At 46.8% G+C, this 19,061-nt stretch overlaps 1 protein-coding gene across 5 annotated transcripts in view; it reads left to right on the top strand.

Moving 5' to 3' along the window:
- Window positions 1–18,591, top strand: part of BDNF (brain derived neurotrophic factor) — a 32,269-nt gene extending 13,678 nt beyond the window's left edge. For 3 of the 5 annotated variants that reach the window (XM_052692490.1, XM_052692492.1, XM_052692493.1), the window contains exon 2: window positions 16,765–18,591. In XM_052692490.1, the coding sequence (XP_052548450.1) occupies window positions 16,765–17,526 (762 nt within the window). In that variant the 3' untranslated portion in view covers window positions 17,527–18,591. Of the gene's footprint in view, window positions 1–1,012; window positions 1,281–15,113; window positions 15,865–16,764 lie in introns of those variants that run through there. The other 2 variants (XM_052692491.1, XM_052692489.1) reach the window with 2 other exon arrangements.
- Window positions 18,592–19,061: the final 470 nt, after the last annotated feature.

Raw genomic sequence — 19,061 nt, 5'->3', positions numbered from 1 at the left:
GCAGGTAGAAGCCCGACGTACAAATGAAATGCAGATAGCACCGTCCAGCTGCGCTCCCCTTGTTGGAGGCTGTCCACAAAGGTCCACCAGCAAGCGGTCCCAGGTCATGCAGGTGCATAATGAGGGAAAGCAATGGCTGACCCGTTCCTAATGGCAGAATTGGAGTTTCAAGCAAGGAGGACTCAAGGTGCGATTTTTAAAGAAGTTCTTAAAGCTGCAAAGGATATTAACCACCAGGATTGTTTCCCTTAATATATATTAAAAGCAGTTTTATAGAGGAGGCCTTTGGTGCTCTCAGGTTTCAAACGCCGGGGCTGTTTTACGACGTCGCCGATCCAATAAATGCAGGTGTTTCATCGCGCAGCACGCAGGACTGCCCGGGGGCGGCAGTGAGACGCCCACATTTCTCCCAGCACAAAGGAGAGCGTGGGACCCGAGGTGTCTATCGCAGCGGGGAGAACTGCCTGGGGCATCGGTTGTGTGGAAGGGCGAAAGCCCGATCTGTGAGGGAACACGGGACAGGTCTTTACCAAGATCGGATGGAGCCACTCAATCAGGGGCTGCCATTGCAGCGCACTTTCCACTATCAATAATGCACTGTGCTGGGGGCTGGGAAGGGGGGAGGGTGCGGGTGCTGCGGGAGCGCGGCCGTGCTGCGGGGCTGCGGCTGCGGCCCGGTCCGCGCCGTCGGGTGCGGGCGGAGCCGGCCCGGGCCGTGCCCCCGTGCGGGCAGCGAGCCGCCGGTGTAGCGTTACCTGGGCCACTCATCAATAAGCAATGCCCGCTATTATCTTGATTGCATTCTTAATAGGAGAGGTCAGCGCGGGAGCGATATTTAAATGGATCGCTCCGGCCCCGCCAGCGTAAACCAACACCCGCCGCCCCCCCCGCCCCCCTCCCGGCCCGGCCCCTCCGTGCCCTGCCCGCCGCTCGGGGGGCGCGGGGAGCGGGGGCCGGGCGGGGCGGGGCGGGGGAGGCGGCGGCGCGGAGCCTTTAAGCGGGGCAGCGCGAGGCGGGCGGCCGCCGCTCCGCTGGCCCAAGCGCCGGGCGGGGGGCGAAGTTCGGCACGGCTCCGCTCGCTTAGGAGGGAGGCGGCCGGGCTGGGTGCTGGGCGGCTGCCGCTCGGTTGCCCTCCCGCCCCTCATCAAGCTTTGATGAGACACTTGAGCCGCCGCCGCCTGCGTTGCCGGGGCGGCGGAAGGCGGCCGGAGGCACCGGGCGCCCGCGAGAGGATGTGACTGCCCGGAGGGGAGCGGCCAGCCTTTGTGTGGACGACGGAGGTACGCGGCGCCCCGCCGACAAAGTTGCGGAGCCGGCAGGCGGGCCGAGCCGGAGGGGGGCCCCACCGCGTCGGGCACCTGCCGGCCCCGAGCCGCCTCCCGGCGCTGCCCCGACGGCGGCGGAGCGCGGCGCGTGGCGGAGCGCGCGGACCCCGCGCGGGCGCGGCCGTGGGGCGTTGCGTGGCGCCCCCTGGCGGCGGGCGCGCGACGGAGGTGGCGGCGCTTCGGGGAGCGCCGCGAGGCCGGGAGGGAGACACTTGTTGGACGCCGGCGCCGCCGGAATGCCCGGCACGCCGCCCGCCGCTAGCGCCGTTCCTGCGCCGGCAGCGCGGCGTCCTCGCCGCCCGCCCGACGGGAGCGCGGGGCGCCCGGCCGGCCACGCCTCGCGGCCCGAGCGCTGCGGTGCGGCCGTGGGGGCGGCATCGGAGCCGCGCCGTGCGCTGAGCTGAGCGTTCCGCTCCGCTTAGTTCCGAGGTTACCGCTATCGCGGGATCGATAGCCATTACTTATTTATATTTCTAGTAACGCGGTTCTAATGAATGCGAGGAATCTATCCCGGCGATACATTTTTTCCTCAGCGTTTGAGTCATCTTTAATTCATGGCGCGATGAGCGCAGGGCGGTGTGCCCAGCGTGGGCCCCTCATCTCTACGGGGATGGGCTGCCGAGAGCTCGTCGTGTCAGCCGAGCCCCTCTCCCTCGTTGGCCCCGGCTGTTGCCCCGCTGCCCTGCCCCCTAGCTCGCTGGCTGCACCTGGAAGGAGCCGGTGACGGCTTCGTCCGCTTGCTGGCTGAGAATTGCCCAGAGGGGCTGTGGATGCCCCATCCCTGGAGGTGTTCAAGGCCAGGTCGGATGGGGCCCTGGGCAGCCTGGGCTGGTATTAAATGTGGAGATTGGATGCGTGTGGCAGGGGGTTGGAGATTCATGATCCTTGAGCTCCCTTCCAACCCTGGCCATTCTGTGATTCTGTAATTGCTGAGTTCAGAGGCTTTCTGCAGGATGCTATACCAGGCAGCAATTTTCCGCTGTAGTACTACTGCTTAATGTTCAGCTCCATTGAACCTCGGCTGGGGAAATCCATTTGTAAGCAGCGTGCTGCCTGCTCAGCCCACTGGCGTGCTGGGCTGCTGCCTGGCGCTCTGGGGCGGTGAAATTAGGGTAAGCGGATCAGGAGGAGTGCGGACACTGTGTCAGAATAATCCAGATGTGATAAGGGAGATAGCAGAGGAGAAAGGGAAATGGCTTTTATCTTGGAAGCTAATCTGGAGAAGTTCGATTTCAAGCAGCGTGCTTCTAAAAGCAAAGGCATGGTGTTGTAGTACTACAGAACACTGGAATACTATGCAGTGCAGCGTTCCAGAGGTGCATTAAAATGTGGAAGGATGTAGTGGCAAAGAAGGATCCGTTCTTTTTCTTTAAAGCTTTGCGCGCAGTGATGATGCTGAAGTGAAAGCAGCTGCAGTTAAAAGCCTGTGCACTGCCCTTAGTACTTCCTGCAACTGTTGCTCCACTGCTGGAGGGAGGGAAGCAGAGCATATTGCATCTCCAGCTCAGTAATAGCTGTGTGCCAGGGAGAGGGCATAAACGCAGCTCCTGAGGAGCAGGGTGAGACCATCGCATTGCTTCCGTGCGTGAGCCTGCTTCGAGATTAGCCATTCACTCGTCTGCCTTCCTGGCTCGTGTGAAAGGCTGAAATGTTGTTCTGAGAACGTGGTGTGTGCCTGTGCCAGAAATCTTGTGTTAGGCATTGTGTGAGCTGGTGGAGGCTCCACGAGAAGAGGATATGTGCTTTTAATAGGTTAATTACAAACTTGTCTTGACCTGCTCTCAAGCATATGTTGTGAGCACTTGGTTCCTCCTGAATAGCTAAATTGCTGCTTAATTAGGAAACTCTCAATCATTTCTTAGATCAGTCCATATACTGGCATTCCTGCAAGTACTTAGCTGTGAACACCCTTTGAAAAGCACTGATGCGAAGCTATTTCTGTGTGTTACTGAAATGTGGTAACGCCACAACCCACTGCTTTTGTTTCCAAGCAAGAAGGTGCCGTGTGTAATAACGCCCTTGTTCCCCACCACGCACCATTAGGAGGTGGCACAGACGCCAGCTGAGCAGGCTGCACCACAGACGAGCTGGGATGGGGCTGCCTGCTGTTGATCAGCGCATGGATCCTATTGTTTCCTGTGCTCGTGCACGCTGGTTGTGTGAGCTGTGTGGGGCAGGGATCGCCGTTCATGCAGCCCTGGTCCCTGGCAAGAGCTCCTCAGTACAAAAACTAAACAGATCTTGCTAGACAGCTCTGGAAACTCTGCTCTGGTGCTTTAGACTTGCATGTTGTTACAACAGATGCTCATGCTACTTGGTTTGGAAGCACTGGCGTATACTAGAAGAATGCAGTGTTTTAATTTGGGAGGTGCAAGTGTGTGTAAATTGGGTAGGCACTGTGTTGTGGTCAACATGCTTACGCTGGCCATGTTGCTTACAGGTACGGGCTCTGAGCTGTCGCATGCTGTTTTCATTCTGTTCCTTGCAGAACAGGGCAAATAGTCCTGTACCTACAGTGTAGGCAGGGTCAACGTCATAGTGCCTGCTCTTCAGCTTTCTGGGCCTATTACAACAATAGGGCAGTAGAATTCAGCTGCTGTGCTCAACTGCAACCATTACCAGCTAGTCAGAGCAGCTTGGAGTGCTGAAGACACTACAGATGCCACGTAATAGTCAGCTGTCTTGCAAAAAGAGACGCCAACTTCACCTCACCGAATTCTTACCACTTAGAACTTGGGAGCTGGCTGGGATGATGCTGATTTGACGTGACTGTAATGCTGCAGTAACCCTGGTAGTAATGGAAGCAGAAGGTCCCATTATGGTGTAATTTAGGCATCACAACTGGATACAGCTGTCTAAAGATGAGTGCCGTGGACAACTCGAGAAAGCAAAAGGAAGCTTCATTTAGTGAATTTCCATGCCCAGTGACAGCTGCCATAAGGCTGTAGCAGTGGTATGCTTTTCTCAGTAAGAATCTCCTATCTTTCAGAGAAGTCAGTTTGAAACCAGTTAATTAGGGCAGTTATTTCTGGCCGTGGCATTTGTATAGAACAGAAGGCATGATTGTTCTTATGTTTGTTTCCCTGAGTCCTTTGATCGACTAGAAACTCTCGATGCTTTACGCTATAAATTACCTCAATACTTTGGCACTTCATTTCTTTTCTTGTGCACTTGGTTAGGAAAACGCAGAAATCCTTGTGACTCAGCTTCAGACTACTATAAATTATGAAGAAATGGGGGGGGGGGGAGGGGGTCACATTGCAAATTAGGAAAGGCAGTTCTAGGAGGATGGGAGGAATACTGGTTGCTAAATTTGAGATAAGCATCTTTTGGTATCTTAAAATCTGAGCAGCTACCGCCACCTAGAGATCTGTGGCACAACACGCTGCTATGGCTGGCCCTTGCTCTGTGCCTGGACAGTTGCAATGAGCCAGGCTGCTGATAACCCCTATCTGTATGTTTTGTAGGCGATTTATTTTTTTTAGCAACAGCAGACTGCATTTGGGAGAGCAGAATAAGCGTTGTTCCTTACTCAGTTTCCCAGGAACTGGTTATAAGGACAGTCCAACATGCCTTTTTTTTTGTCAGTAAGCTCAATCTTATGTGCAATTATTTATGGGCTCTTAAAATAACTGTGGACTTATAGCAGTCAAAATGCCCAGCAGGGTTAGGAAGCCAGCACAAGCAAACATCAGTAGGAGCTGAGAACTTCCAACTTGTGCAACTTAGGAAATACAAACCCTTTACTGCTTATGCACACTGCCTATCTTTCCAGGTGGTAATTTCGGTAATTTCTTAAAATATTTTAAATCCATTGGTGTAAAGTAGATCAGAATAAGTGTTCTATATGTGGGAACTGAGCTGTCCCTTGGGAAATTGAGGTGCTGTGGCACAGGGGTGTTTGCCTTTCAGGTAGGGAAGCGACTGCAGACTGTTCATGCAGCCTCATAGGTTAAGGGATACAGCTCTTGTACCAAACTCTGATATGTATAAAACTATAAAACTACCCTCCGTTCACCTGGAGTTTGGCATCCAAGCTGCCTCCCCTCCATAGGCAGTGGGCTATCAGTAGGCTGGTAGGCACTTAGATACATGTAGTATAGCAAGAAGGTTCTGGGAAATGATTGGGAAACTCAGCAAAGTGCTGTTGTATGCTCCTTATTAACTCAGCATGTGAAAGACTCCAAGCATGTTGCTGCAGTTAAGGCTGTAGTAATAAGAACAGGACTAGAGTCCTTTTTACTTTACTGCATTTTGCTGAATCCTGTACCTTATAAAGGAGTTGAACATAATCTCCTCTCAACTCTAGCACATGTTATGCCTTATCTAACGTGATCAAAACACTGCTTTCTTTAAACATAACAGCTCCTGGAGAAATGCAGGTTTGTGTGTGTGTGTGTGTGTGTGTGTGTGTGTGTGTGTGTGTGTGTGTGGCTTTTTTTTCCTAGATCGAGGAATTAAAGGTTATGATCTCTGAATTCCTTAGTCTGTTATGCCATTTACTTTCTAAGCTTGGTGCAACACTTAATATCCATATGGTTTAGTTTACCTTTCCTTATGCTGGACATGGTTCCCTCAGTGTGTTCAGTATTTGATAGACTGAAATAAAAAGAAATGGAATCTAAACTTGATCCGAGGGCTGGATTAGTAAGGAAACCAACCTACTCTTCATCATTGCTGCCACCGCAGTACAGAACTGTATGGGCACTGCTGGGATGAGAGATGGGACTGAGTTTTGTGGTATTTCTAGATAATTGTGCTTGCTGGCTGCCTGCATTAAGACTGGGATGTTCACTTGGTATTTACATTCCTTTTGAGTTGATAATCCAGTTTGAGCTTTAAATGCCAGGAGAGAAATGTTGTTTGATAGAATTTGTACCGAAAACCAGCACAAGTCCAAGGGGGAAGCAAAGCTGAGAACAAGGTTAAGCTGGCAAGGGTGACTTAACCAGAACGTGTGCCAGGAAACTGTGGTGGGGTAGGTCTGCTGCTGAACATCACGATTGCCTTTTATTTTTTTAATGGATTGAACCAAAATGAGATATAAACACTACCAAGGTTCTTCATTTCTGCTTTTGGAGGTACAAGAGTAATGGTTTCTGTCAGTGTCATCTTTTTTTTTTTTTTTTGGTATTTAATGTCCTGCAGACTGGTGAAGAAAGGCTGTTTTCATTGGGAGGCGATGTTGAACATCTCCTTACAACAACAAGGCACTGGTATGGGGCATGCAAGTTGTTGCCAATGAAATGGAGCAAAGATAAAGATAAGCAGGTGCTTCTTTGCATCTACTTACAGCAACACAAATTTGATGTAATGATTAGCGTAAAGTCTGAAAATGAGCTTTCCCCTCACAAGCTCGTGATTGGCATCTGGATTTAAAAGCTGGCTTCCTTGAAAGACTCATTTCAAGTCCCGTTCTCTTTTTCAGTTGCTATTAATGATTAATTTCTGCTGCCCTCAGTGCAGCTTTAACTGCAAAAGTAGCAGTAATGATGAGCAAGGTTGTTTGCAAAGGAAATGTCAGTCAATTTCACATACCTCCATTAGAAGTTAGGAAGAAAATACTTACAGGTCAACACCTACAAAGAGGTCTATCTCCAAGTCTGACAAGCCTGAGTGAGACGTCCTGGGTTCTGTAATGCTCCAGCATGAACTCAGGTCAGCTGGTTCTTAATCAGAATTGTTCAACACGGGTGTTCTCTTAGTGTGCTGTGACTCCTGTAACTGTTAGGAAAATTTGGAAGCCCTGTGTGTGGAAATAACACAAATCATTTCCCCAGCCTTTGGCTAATGAACGGCCAGCTATGCAGTGGCAGCTAGGAAGCATAGTAAACAACGTTGATTTCTACTGTAAGATAAACGCTCCGGAGCAACTCTTCAGTTGCAAACCATCAGCAGAGCTGTTATTATTCAAGTTGTGCTCACTGGGAAATGACTGAGGGAGAATTGTCGATGCACTGCGTCTCTTGTCTTGTTCAGACATACTTTGAAACGTGACCTGCAGCTTTGACCAGGACCATCCTGAGCCCTTCGTGTTTTCTGCCAAAAAAGATGCGTTTGTGGAGGTGCCACTGCTAGTGTTTCTTTTATCTTTTTTGTTATTTATCATCATGATGACTTTGCTATAGTGGCTTCACCCCCTGTACGAGGAGCCTCTGTATGTATTATGCGTAGGATGGCTTTGCTCATTGCTATTTTATCCAAGTTAAGGCTGACCTTTGCTTCCTGGCAAGCTGCCTGTTTTGCATTTCTAGGGCTGGTCAATACCTGCTTCTTCACGAGAACAGCTATTTCCTGAATTTCATAGCAGGCTTTTGGGTAAAAGCAGCTTCTGGATGATGCATTTCAAATCAAACCTCTTAGAGGTTTTGGTGGTGAATAATATTTTTGCATTAACAGAAACAGTTCTGCCTTTTCTTGTTGTTTGTTACACAATGGTTGAGCCCACAAATTAGAAGCATGAGGCTCAAAGCTGAAGAATGAAAGAAGAAACAAAAAGCCATATGGCAATGGCAGGAGGTCCTGCCACCCCACCTTAGGCTCGTGACAACATGCCCTACATTTAACCTACGGTCAGGAACTAATTAACAACACAGATGGAAGTGAGCTAGCATGTGTATTCTAAATAGTATCCCTAAGGTTTTAATCAGCTGCCCTGCCTCTTTCTGGGTTAGATATGGAATTTACTGTAGAGAGATTTGCAAAATATGTGAATGATGCATATGGTTAAGGTAGCTCTGTAGGGGCTGAAGCAAGGGATCGGGAGCAGGAGCTCCCTTGTTCTGTGGTTTGCCAGTGACTTGCTGTGCAACCTGAGGAAAGTTAAGTTTTGTCATGTGCTTCAGTCTACCCAGTAGGAAAATAGGATGTTGAATGTGGTTTCTCCTCACCTAAGTGTGCTGAGATTCTGTGTTTGCAAAGCGCTTCTGATGCTTTGACAGTCTGTTTTGTGAGAAGTGTTACCCGACCAGAGACTCAGCAGTGTAAGTACCAGGTCTCTCTTCTCTTTCAACTTCTCCAAGGCTTTCGCTCCCCGTGGAAATCTATTGGTCGTATCTGATAAGGTGTTTTATTTTGGAATTTCAGTAATTTTGAGGATCTTCAATGCTGTGCAGAGGTTTGGGAGAGGGAGAACAGCTAGCTGCTTTCTATGGAGTGACTGAGTAGTTTTGTTTCTCTGACTTTCTGCTTCCTCCCCCTACTCCCAGCTATTTGAAGAGAGGCTCTCCTTCCCTGCAGGGCAGTAGGATCTGCTTATGTGAAGGGACAGGTATTGAAGTTTTTATAGAGGAATGTCTAATTACTGAAATCCCGTCTATGAGCCCACCCTTTGGAGCTTAAGGGCTCTTGCAGTGAAGACTGTAGGCTGGCAGCAGAACCGCTTTGTTCTGCTGGGGGTGCAAGTATCTGAAACAAAACACCCTAACGTGGAGTGGAGGGAAGTTGGATTGTGTTGGCCTGGGTTTTGCATACTTTTGTTTATAGGCATGTCTGGGCTATTTGTGTGCTTGTGTTGGTGGGGGAAGGGGGGAGCTGGGCTGCACACCTAGGAAACTTTCTTTCTTCCTCTTTAAAGTGTAATTAATCCTAAATATGCACATATCCTTGGGGAGTCGGGAGCGTGTGGAAGCTGTTCTGCTTAAACCTGTTGCACGTTGTTCTGATGCAGATATTAGCTATAGTCTAGGTGATGGCCCCATCTGATTTTATGACTGCATAAATGCTGGGCCAGCTTCACAGCTGGTACAAATCTATGAATAGAGCGCTGTGGATTTATACCAGGCAGTGGCTGCGTGTGCCAGAATTAGGTCTGCTGGAATATGTGCTGCTTGAGTGAGCCTCAGCAGCTCTCATCAAAATAACTTCCCACGATGCCACCAATCTAATGACTGGTATGAGAAGTCATCAGTCAGGTAAACTTCACTTTAATCTGGGGGGATGGAACAACCTAATGCCCATGTGCCGTGTTCACACAAGTCACAGTGTAATATTCCTCTGGGCGAGAGATTACACCATTATACAACTGTGAAAAGGCAGGAGGTTGATAATTCTTCCTGCAAGGCTGCAGGTTTTACTTCTCTTTTTCCTTGTGTTCTAATAGATGTCTGGATCTGGAGCGGTGCAGCTACTGAACTTTGTTTTCTGACGTTTGCATCTTTGTCAGATACACCTCCTCACCCCCTCAAACTAACTCCAGACTCTTTTCCTATACAAAATTTGAAGTGGAAGCAACAAGGCAGTGTTGTAAATACGTGGGTAAACCTGTGGGCAAACCCGTGTGCTGCTCTCTTCTTGCTTGGCAGCTGTGCCGTGAAGGCTTGCCCAACTAGGGATGGAGCAGAAAGCTTATTTGGGTGGTCTCAGCTACTGGCTTGCTGGTTGAGGGCTGTGGAAGTAGTGTTGCCTATGAAACATCTACATCTAGTTGAAACTGGCCCCCCTAATTTTTAAAGTTGCTTACAGAGAACCCGACAGTGATAGCAAAAGTCTTGTTTCAACATGAAATCACACAGAGGGGGGAAAGCAGGCTGAAAATTACGATGCTTTTGAAAGCTGTGATGTGCTGCATTGTCAAAATAAAGTATCAGTGGCGAAGACAGCAGTTCTTGCCACAGGGTTTTCAGTAGTTATGCTGATACATTAACTTCACAACACAGTGCTATCTCCAAAGATAAAGTAGTTCTTACAGCAGGACAGGTGCAGGGCTGGCTGCCTAGTGAGATGGGTTAGATTGCTGCCCCCTCCAAGGGTGTTTAAATAAAATAATGGCAGTTAAATAGAAGCTGTCCGTTATTCCATTAACATATATTGGGGTGGCTTTGTGAACTTAGAGATTTCTCCTGCTGGTCTGCTAGTTCTTGTGCAACTTTGGATTCCAGTACTTCTAGGTGTTCTGGTACCTTGTAGGGACAATATTACCGCAGAGATGCTGTGCTAACAACTGGATGGAACATGTGTTGAGAAAAGTCTGCACACGAGGGCAGGCAGCCAGAAGATGACTGATAACACCACTGACGAAGCAGGCTTATTGTTAATACCTGTCAGGAGTTTGACAACAGGCATTTCCAGTTTCTGGTTCATACACATCACAGTGCTGATCAGCTTTGTTTCAAGGACTGACTATGGCTAAAAGCAAGGTATTCCCTTACAGCAGTGCCACACACAGACAGGGATTCAGCGAAGGTACGTATCTTGCAAAATAAGCGGGCATAGCCCTTGCTGTAGAGGAGGCACTGTCCATGGGCAACTGTCTGATGCTTTAACTTCTTAACCATTGCTTTTCCTTGGCTGAGCTTCTCTTACGTTCACATTGAGTGCATAACTTTCTATAGGTCCTGGGAAACTTGCCACTTGCAGCAGAGCTGATGGGTGCGTGGGATGCTTTACATGCTGTTCAGAAGTTTATAGGTGCTTGTAAGATGCGAGCTTAACTGGTGCAGCAGCTTCTGGGTTGTTGGAGGGCTGCTGGACACACGTCACAGTACAAAGGATCCAACTCCTGCTAGTTTGCCTGCAGTGTGCTCCATTCTGCTCTTGCTTTCAAATGCCGATTATCCTCAACTTCAGTGGGAGCTGCATGCATGTGCTTGGCAGAATAGCATTATCCTGTGATGATTCAGCACAGTGTTGCATACTAAAGAGCCGTAGTAAAATGGGAGGCAAACCACAGACTCTGCCCTAATGTTCTTTCATGCACAGGTTGGGTTAGCATTGTATAAAGCTCTAGTGGAAATTGGAGTGAATGATTTTGGAGAACTGTAATTATTTGCTTTTGCGGAGGATCTAGATATTATCTTGGCAGGGAGTAATAATTCCATTGAATGGTTTTGTAGTTGGCTTTTTGTTTAGTTGTTTTATGTGGGTTTAGATTTTTTTTATACGATAATGTCTTGGTGAACTTAAAGTTCACTTAAGTCTTGTAATGTTCCTTCTGAATGAACGTAGAAATGGCATGAGCGTATCACAGCAAATTGTCTAAAACAGCTTGATTTTGGGCTTGGAAAGCGGCGTGAATTCTCAACCTGGGATTTGCTAATGCTATAGCCTCAGATTTGGAGTCTTGTCTCTGCTGTCTGGTGTTTCTGGTATGGCAGTAGGAGTATGGATGGCATGTTACCCTACCCATGCTACTCCTGGTGAGCATAAACCTGCTGGTAGCTGCTATTTGAAGAGGGCTTTCCCTGTATAGCTTGATGTGGCAAACACACAGTCCCTTTTGGAGCTGAGTTTGTTTACAGGGATGATCACAAAGCCTGTGCAGTTGGGGTGCCCCTTGTGCGGGATGCTGTACGAACAGCTGGAGAAGCAGTGTGTGTGCCATGGGCTCTCCCAGCAATTCCCATTGTGAATGTGTAAAAATAGTGCACATCTGTTCTCTTCTATGGGTGTTGTCTCTGTGAAAGCTCTGATACCATCTGTGAGCCTGGCCTGCTATTCCTTCGCCTGTGCACACTGCCAGAATTTATTGTGCCTCTTTCCTGGTGTTTGCAGCTTGGGTCCAAGATCTGGCCGACAGAAATCCTGCTGGGAACTCCTTCAGGCCTGTACTTTGCCAAGTGAACTACAGGCACACTTGTAATGAGGAGCCTGGCTAGTCTGCTCATGTAAAGAACGGCTGAATTCCTTCTGAGAGTTTTGCAGCAAGTGTGCCCTTTGTATTGTTTGAGCACCCAGAAAGGTATGAGGAATGTTTGTAGGAAACTGATGTGTAACTCTATGAGGGATCAAGGGTGTTATGTTGTGGCATTAATATCCTGTATTATTTTCTTTGGGTTCTTTCCCACCTCTGGTCGATGTTGGGTTGGGTTGGGTTGGTTTTGGTTTGTGAGGAGGGGGGGGGAAAGTGTCTGTGTTCTTCCTGACATGAAGCAACAACTTAAAGAATACAAATTGGGCAAGGGCGTGCCTATGTATGTATGTATACATGAGAGGTGTGTGTGGGGGGTGCTTTATTTCCAGCAATAAAAATTAATTATATAGTTGGCATGAATAGCTGTGAGGATAACCATAGTGCGTCAGACAGCCAGTTATGCGTGTATTAAAGGTTAATGCTGTTTGTTCTCAGTGCATTAAATCTTTGTAAAGCGTGTGCTGACATGCATCCCATTCTGGTATCTGTTCACACACTCCAGTAATGATGCGTGGAGCAGGAACTCGTGCCTTTGCCATTCGGTGCTATTTAGTAAACTGAACTTCTGTATAAAGGTCTTAGAAAATGGCAAGGCAGAAAATGATTATCTTGCTGCTGATTTGACTTTCCACTGCATGCTGCTTTTCTGGAGATGAAAGGATTCTGAATCTATTCACTACTGAAAGTTATTTCAACTTTCATGGCGCATCAGGATGCAGGAAGGCAAGTTCATGTTCACGGTTGTTCTTCAGGTCTCTCTGCTGGAAATAGAACCTAAGCCATTAGATTTCTGCTTAAAATAACTAAAAATAATGAAATGAAACAATTAGCTGGTGAATTCTCATTAAATGCTAAATACCTAAGTAAATAGTGCAGCTAAGTAATTGACTGCATATGTAAACTAGCTGTAATTGACATGACCTTCATTTAACAAGCCTCCTTCCCATTAGTGGGGACTGCTGCCACAATTATGTGCCTTTATTCTAGCTGTAATTGTATGGACTTTATTGAAGTACAAACTAGGTCATGTCTTTCTGAGATCTGGTCCGTGGTGGGTGACCTGTTTTCATGGCTTCAGCTTTGTTGCTGCATTAGAGGAGGAAGGATGCTCTCACAGCCATGAGAATGGATAGCATTTAAGGAACTGGTCTCAAGCCTCATTTCTGACAGGCATCTTGTGTGACCCGAGGAAGCTGTTCAACGCTGAGTCTCAAGGCAGCTAGCATGCACCTATTTAAATAGATGTTCAGCAGGAGCACGCTTGGAAAATGGGAAGTATGGATTTGTCCTGTGTTCCAAGCCCTTTCTGCTTCCACGCAGGTGATGTGGTCCCTGCCTTGTGACTGGAGGGGTGTATGTGATCTGTCAGTGTTTGGAGTTTGTAAGGCACCTACTGCAGCAAGACAGCCAGTACCTTTAATCTTTGCAATATAACAAGCATTTGATGGGGAGTAGAAGAAAAAGGACTGGAAGATGCTGTCCAATTTGTGTCCAGTGCTGCACGGGGATATTAGTCCTGCTCACTAAGTGAGAGCTGAAATCATGCACACCCGTGAGTCTGTTCATCAGTAGCTCGAAGGCTGTTTCTATCCACAAAATGAGGTTTGTCTTAATCTGCTGTGGTATCTTAAACTACCAGATTCTGAGCAACTTCTCATAGAAATTATAGCCTTTAGAATGAAGATGCTTCCTAGAAGTTTAATTATTTTACTCAATATTTTGAGTGGAAAACCTGAGGACCATGTATATTGCTCTAGTCGTTGTCAAGGTAAAGGAGAATATTCTCATGTCCTGCTTGTGCTGTTCAGTTTAGTCTGCAACTCTTATACAAAGATGTAGCTGTGTGCTTGCTTGCTAATGGTCTGCACTGCTAAGCCATGCTTTGACATACTTCTCTATTGATATAAGTGGGAGGGAAAGGGGTGGCTTTTCAGGTGGTCACATTTCTTGTGAATAACGTCTGTCATAAAGTTGTTGGCTTTCAGAGACTAGTTGTGTTTTTTCGTAGTACCTATCATAGTGACAGTCAGATATCAGATGGGATGTAAATTGATCAAGCTTGACAGCAGTTTCCCTCCTAAATGGAGGGCAAAACCAATTAAGAAAGGATTAATTTATGTCTGAGATAAAATGCTGCTAGATCTGGTGACCAGCCAGCAAGTTGGAGGACACTGAGCCTCCTGACGGAGCTTCTCTGCACCTCTCTGCTTCTGATATATTGTCTGCCTTTTAAGTTTTCCTCTCAAATGAAGTTCTGCTATTGTAGTCACTCTGGATCCTATCAAGTTCATTGCTATCATAAATAAACAGTTCAATGATAATAGGGAAGGATGTGTCCTGTTCCAGGAATCACTGTATCCTTGGCTTCACTTAGCAAATCCTCAGCCTCCAACGCTCAAGCTTCACTGACGGATGCAAGCTCCTGTTTGTTCTGTGCTCGCCTCGGTCCCGCCTGTGTTGTGTCCTGCTGCTGTCATGTTGGGCGGCCCTCTGGCTGCTGTGTGCTCAGACAGAATCCGTCCACTAGAGTCCAGATATTGGCTGGGACCTTTGGGCACCACTCTAATAAAAATAATGACGCCTTGATTAGGAGCCGCCTGCTCTGTGTTCTGTTCAGTGCTCTGGTGGTCAGAGGACGCAAAACGGCTTTTGATTTTCCTTTCACATGAAAGAATTCTGAGAATTCTCAGAAGAGGGAATGTATGATTCTTGTTCCCACTGGCTCTGTCCTTTTATGCGAGCTAAACCGCTCTGTCTCCCTCCTGTCATGCCTCTCCACATTTGACCAAGGAAGACTGATAGCCTTTTTCCTTGTGTGGTAAATCATCTCTAGTGTCTGTTTCTTCCCTTTGAGGAAGAAATCTGATACTGCTCACTGTAAAATGTGTTTTTAAAATCCCAGGATGAAAAATATGCAAAATATTAATGTTCTGCATGGTTAGAGCAAACACTGTGTTCCTGTGAGTCACAGATGTCAGGTTTGTTTAATCTTAATAAATCTATGCCACAGTAACACTTCTAAACAGGAAAAGAGATGGAGGCAAGAAAGTGAAGTTGTGCTGGAAAGGAGGTGATTCTTAGCCAGAATTTGACTTAGTATCTGAGGGGAGGGCATGGGCACAAAAAATGTTGGTTTTCATTCCCTACACCCCACAGTACTTCATTAAGTAGACTTTGAGATCCACGTGTCAGGCACTGCCTTTCTAGTACATATTTCATTTTCTTTGTGCCTTTTGTGATTGATTGTCTTTCCACAGTGGAGTCTTGAGTACTAGTTTCCCATAGCATATTTGCAGGAGATGAAGTAAGGCTTTTTACATAGCACCCTGTTGGCAAACAGAAATAGCATTTACTCCAGTGAGTGCTGCCAAGTATGAGGTACTTCCGAGTGAACTTCAAAAGCTACGAAATAAGCATTAGCTGCTGCTTCAAAAATGTGAACAATGCCATTGCTTTCTAGCAAGCAGAACTGGTGAGAGAGCAGATAGGAGGGAAATACAACAACTGGACACATGATAGATGTTGTAGTAGCACTTGGGATCAGACTAAGTATAGCTCTGTGTCACAGCAGGATTTGGGGGGCTCTCGTTGTGATCGTATCCTACCTATGCACTCTGTTCTTCAGGAAGAAACAATTTCTACCATGGGAAACACATGGAGGCTTAGCAAAACACGTGAGTAGCTGCAGTTGTGCAAGCCCAAACTGTTTGGAGTGCTGGTAGGAATGAGTTTTGCTAATCCCAAAGCTGGTGAGGAGTTTTCTTGCCGACGCTGTTAGCTGGTGCTGTCCCTGTGTGCTCAATGAGGAAAGAGCCAAGCCAACTGATAAGCCTGAAGGCATGGCCCCTAACGTGATCCAGAACTGGAGGCAGAATGTGTGAGAAACAAGGCAAGCTGTTCTTTGTTCAGGTATGGCGGTGTGGTGTGGCCTGGCCATGCTGTTAGTTTGCATGGAGATCCCTGGGCTTAAAATATGTGCTTTGCCCACTTGAGATTAGCTGCTGTGGGGCTCTGGGGAAACGCAGCACAGCGATCCTGGCGCTGTCATTTCGGTATAGCGAGCACTTTATCAGTGCTGTAATCCAGTATGTCCTTCCCCTGGCATTCACATGATGCAAGCAATCTTTCCAGCTCCAATTTAGTAGGGTTACAAGCGCACAGTCCTGCATCATATTCTTGTTCTATATTTGTGTACGTACTTTCTACTTCTAGTTGAGGGATTGACCTGGTGAGACCTCTGAGGTGCATGGCCTCTTCCTGTGCTTTGAGGATTGCTTTTAAAATACAGATGCAATTTATCCTGGTGCCGTTCTGTTTCTTTTGGATTTGACTATTTTTGGCATAGGTAGATCTTTAAATAAATAATATTTAAAAAAAAAAAAAAAAATCAAATATTTGGCTTTCCACTTCCTTGCCTTCCACACTTGTGAAGCTGCCTTTTAATGCTGAAACGCTATGTTGCTAAATAGCAGTTCTGCTCTTGTTGTTACTTGAAATAGGTGTAATAGTTCAGTAAATAAGGAGTTTGTGTAGTATATGATCTAGTACTTACCACAGCAAGACATTGGCACATATGAACTGACTCACTATTATCAGTGTTGCCCAAGTTTTCGCTTATGATTTATCTGGAAATCTAAATTGAAGAAACACCTTTGTACCAGAGTATGCTCCTCCACTGGTATTGTGTTGCAGCTGCATGCATGCAGTGTATCTCTGCAGGAAAAGCATGATGTCTTGTGACAGCTTAGGTGAATTTTGATAGCTTTGTTCCTCTGAGGTTAATTTTCTTCTTGTTTTTGTCCTTAACAGTTCCACCAAGTTAGAAGAGTGATGACCATCCTTTTCCTTACTATGGTTATCTCATACTTCAGTTGCATGAAAGCTGCCCCGATGAAAGAAGCTAGTGTAAGAGGACAAGGCAGCTTGGCTTACCCAGGTCTTCGGACCCACGGGACACTTGAAAGCCTAAACGGGCCCAACGCTGGTTCAAGAGGACTGACGTCGCTGGCGGACACTTTTGAGCACGTGATAGAGGAGCTTCTGGATGAGGATCAGGACATCCAGCCCAGCGAGGAAAACAAGGACGCGGACTTGTACACATCCCGAGTCATGCTGAGCAGCCAAGTGCCTTTGGAACCCCCGCTGCTTTTTCTGCTTGAGGAGTACAAAAACTACCTGGATGCTGCAAACATGTCCATGAGAGTCCGGCGTCACTCTGACCCAGCTCGCCGCGGGGAACTGAGCGTCTGCGACAGCACGAGCGAGTGGGTAACGGCGGCGGAGAAAAAGACTGCGGTGGACATGTCTGGTGCGACCGTCACAGTCCTTGAGAAAGTCCCGGTACCGAAAGGCCAACTGAAGCAATACTTCTATGAGACCAAATGCAACCCCAAGGGGTACACAAAGGAAGGCTGCAGGGGCATAGACAAGAGGCACTGGAACTCGCAGTGCCGAACTACCCAGTCTTACGTGAGAGCTCTCACCATGGATAACAAAAAGAGAGTTGGCTGGCGGTTTATAAGAATAGACACTTCCTGTGTATGTACATTGACCATTAAAAGGGGAAGATAGTGGGCTCGTGCTGTACAGATTATATTGAGACGAAATTATCTATTTGTATATATACATAACAGGGTAAATTATTCAGTAAAAAATAATTTTATGGACTGCATGTATAACTGAAGTTTATACAGTACAGTGATTCCACAATCTATTTATTGAACGTATCCATGACCTGAAAGGGAACAAAAGTCAAAGTCATTTGCGCACAAATTAAAACAAAAATAAAAAGAAAAAAAAAAAAAGGAAAAAAGAGGAGAAAAAAAAAAAAAAGAAAAAAGCAAACAAACTAAAAAAGTCTGCATTACATTCCTCGATAACGTTGTGGTTTGTCGCCGTTGCCAAGAATTGAAAACAGAAAAAGATTTTAAAAAAAAAAAATTAAAATTGCATGCTGCTTCAATTGTGAATTGATGATAAACTGTCCTCTTTCAGAAAAATAAATTGAACCAAAACATTCCGTTTACATTTTAGACAGTAAGTATCTTTATTCCTGTTAGTACTATATCTGTTTACTGCTTTTACCTTCTGATAGCGTTGGAATTAAAACAATGTCAAGGTGCTGTTGTCATAGTTTTACTGTTTCTCTTATTTTTGAATTCCCATCAGATTTGGGAAAAAGAACAACAACAACAAGGAAAACCACATTACCTTATTCTGGATTAAAGACAAATTTGTTTCTTGTATGTTGTGAAGGTGTTTGCGATAGCAATCCGACTACTACTGATAAAAATAAATAAATAAAAAGAGGCAACTGAAAAAGAATGGTGATGTTCCACTTCACATTGTTGAACTTCAGGCTTCAAGGCAGCACTCAGTTAACTGTCTGTCAACATGCTTTGCTGGGTTATTTTTTTAGTAAGTCATTGTCTTTTGAGACTTGCCTTTCTTTATACCATATTTGTTTGTGTTTGGGGTCCCCTCCCCTTTTCTCTCTCCAAGAAGGTTGACTGTGAGCTTCAGAATATTTCACTCTGCATACAGCTGGAGCTTGTCACGTAGAAAATGCTCTGTGGAGCGTTGAGAGCAGTGATAACAGTGTAATGTGACTGTGCTTGGATCTAACATCATAGTGAAGCCTGGCAGTGGTGTCAATGCAATAGGGTCTGAAACCCTCCCCAGTGAATCGGAGGTCAGCAGCACTGGAGAGCTTAGTCAGTTCAGAGGAAGGTTTGACTGAGGCTGTCCGGGTTGTAGTTGGGACTGAACTTGGTCCTGTGCGTCTCCTCCTGGAGGGGAAGCTGTGCCCTGCACACGTGGTGCACACAGCCTTTGTGCTCCAGGGTGAGAGCCAGGGGTGGAGGCAGCCAGCGCTTAAAGTGCACGTCTGCTACTGTCAGCCTGCGTGAAACAAGAACTGGCGTTAAAAGGAAGTGAAGAGCAAGGGCTGGAGTAGCTGGCTTAACATCTGCTTAGGTTCTGACCTGCTTACTAGGCCCTGTGCTGCCGCTCTAATGAGCTAGACAGAAGTAGTTCCAAAAAGGCAGGTTGTGAGCTTCAGAGCTGGGCGTAGCGCTTCATCTGGATACAGTGGGTGGAGAGGCAGA

Source organism: Tympanuchus pallidicinctus, unplaced genomic scaffold, assembly GCF_026119805.1.
Source record: "Tympanuchus pallidicinctus isolate F22 unplaced genomic scaffold, pur_lepc_1.0 scaffold3, whole genome shotgun sequence".
Taxonomy (NCBI): Eukaryota; Metazoa; Chordata; class Aves; order Galliformes; family Phasianidae; genus Tympanuchus; species Tympanuchus pallidicinctus.
Note: the sequence above shows the minus strand (reverse complement) of the source record. Positions and strands in the feature narration are given on the sequence as shown.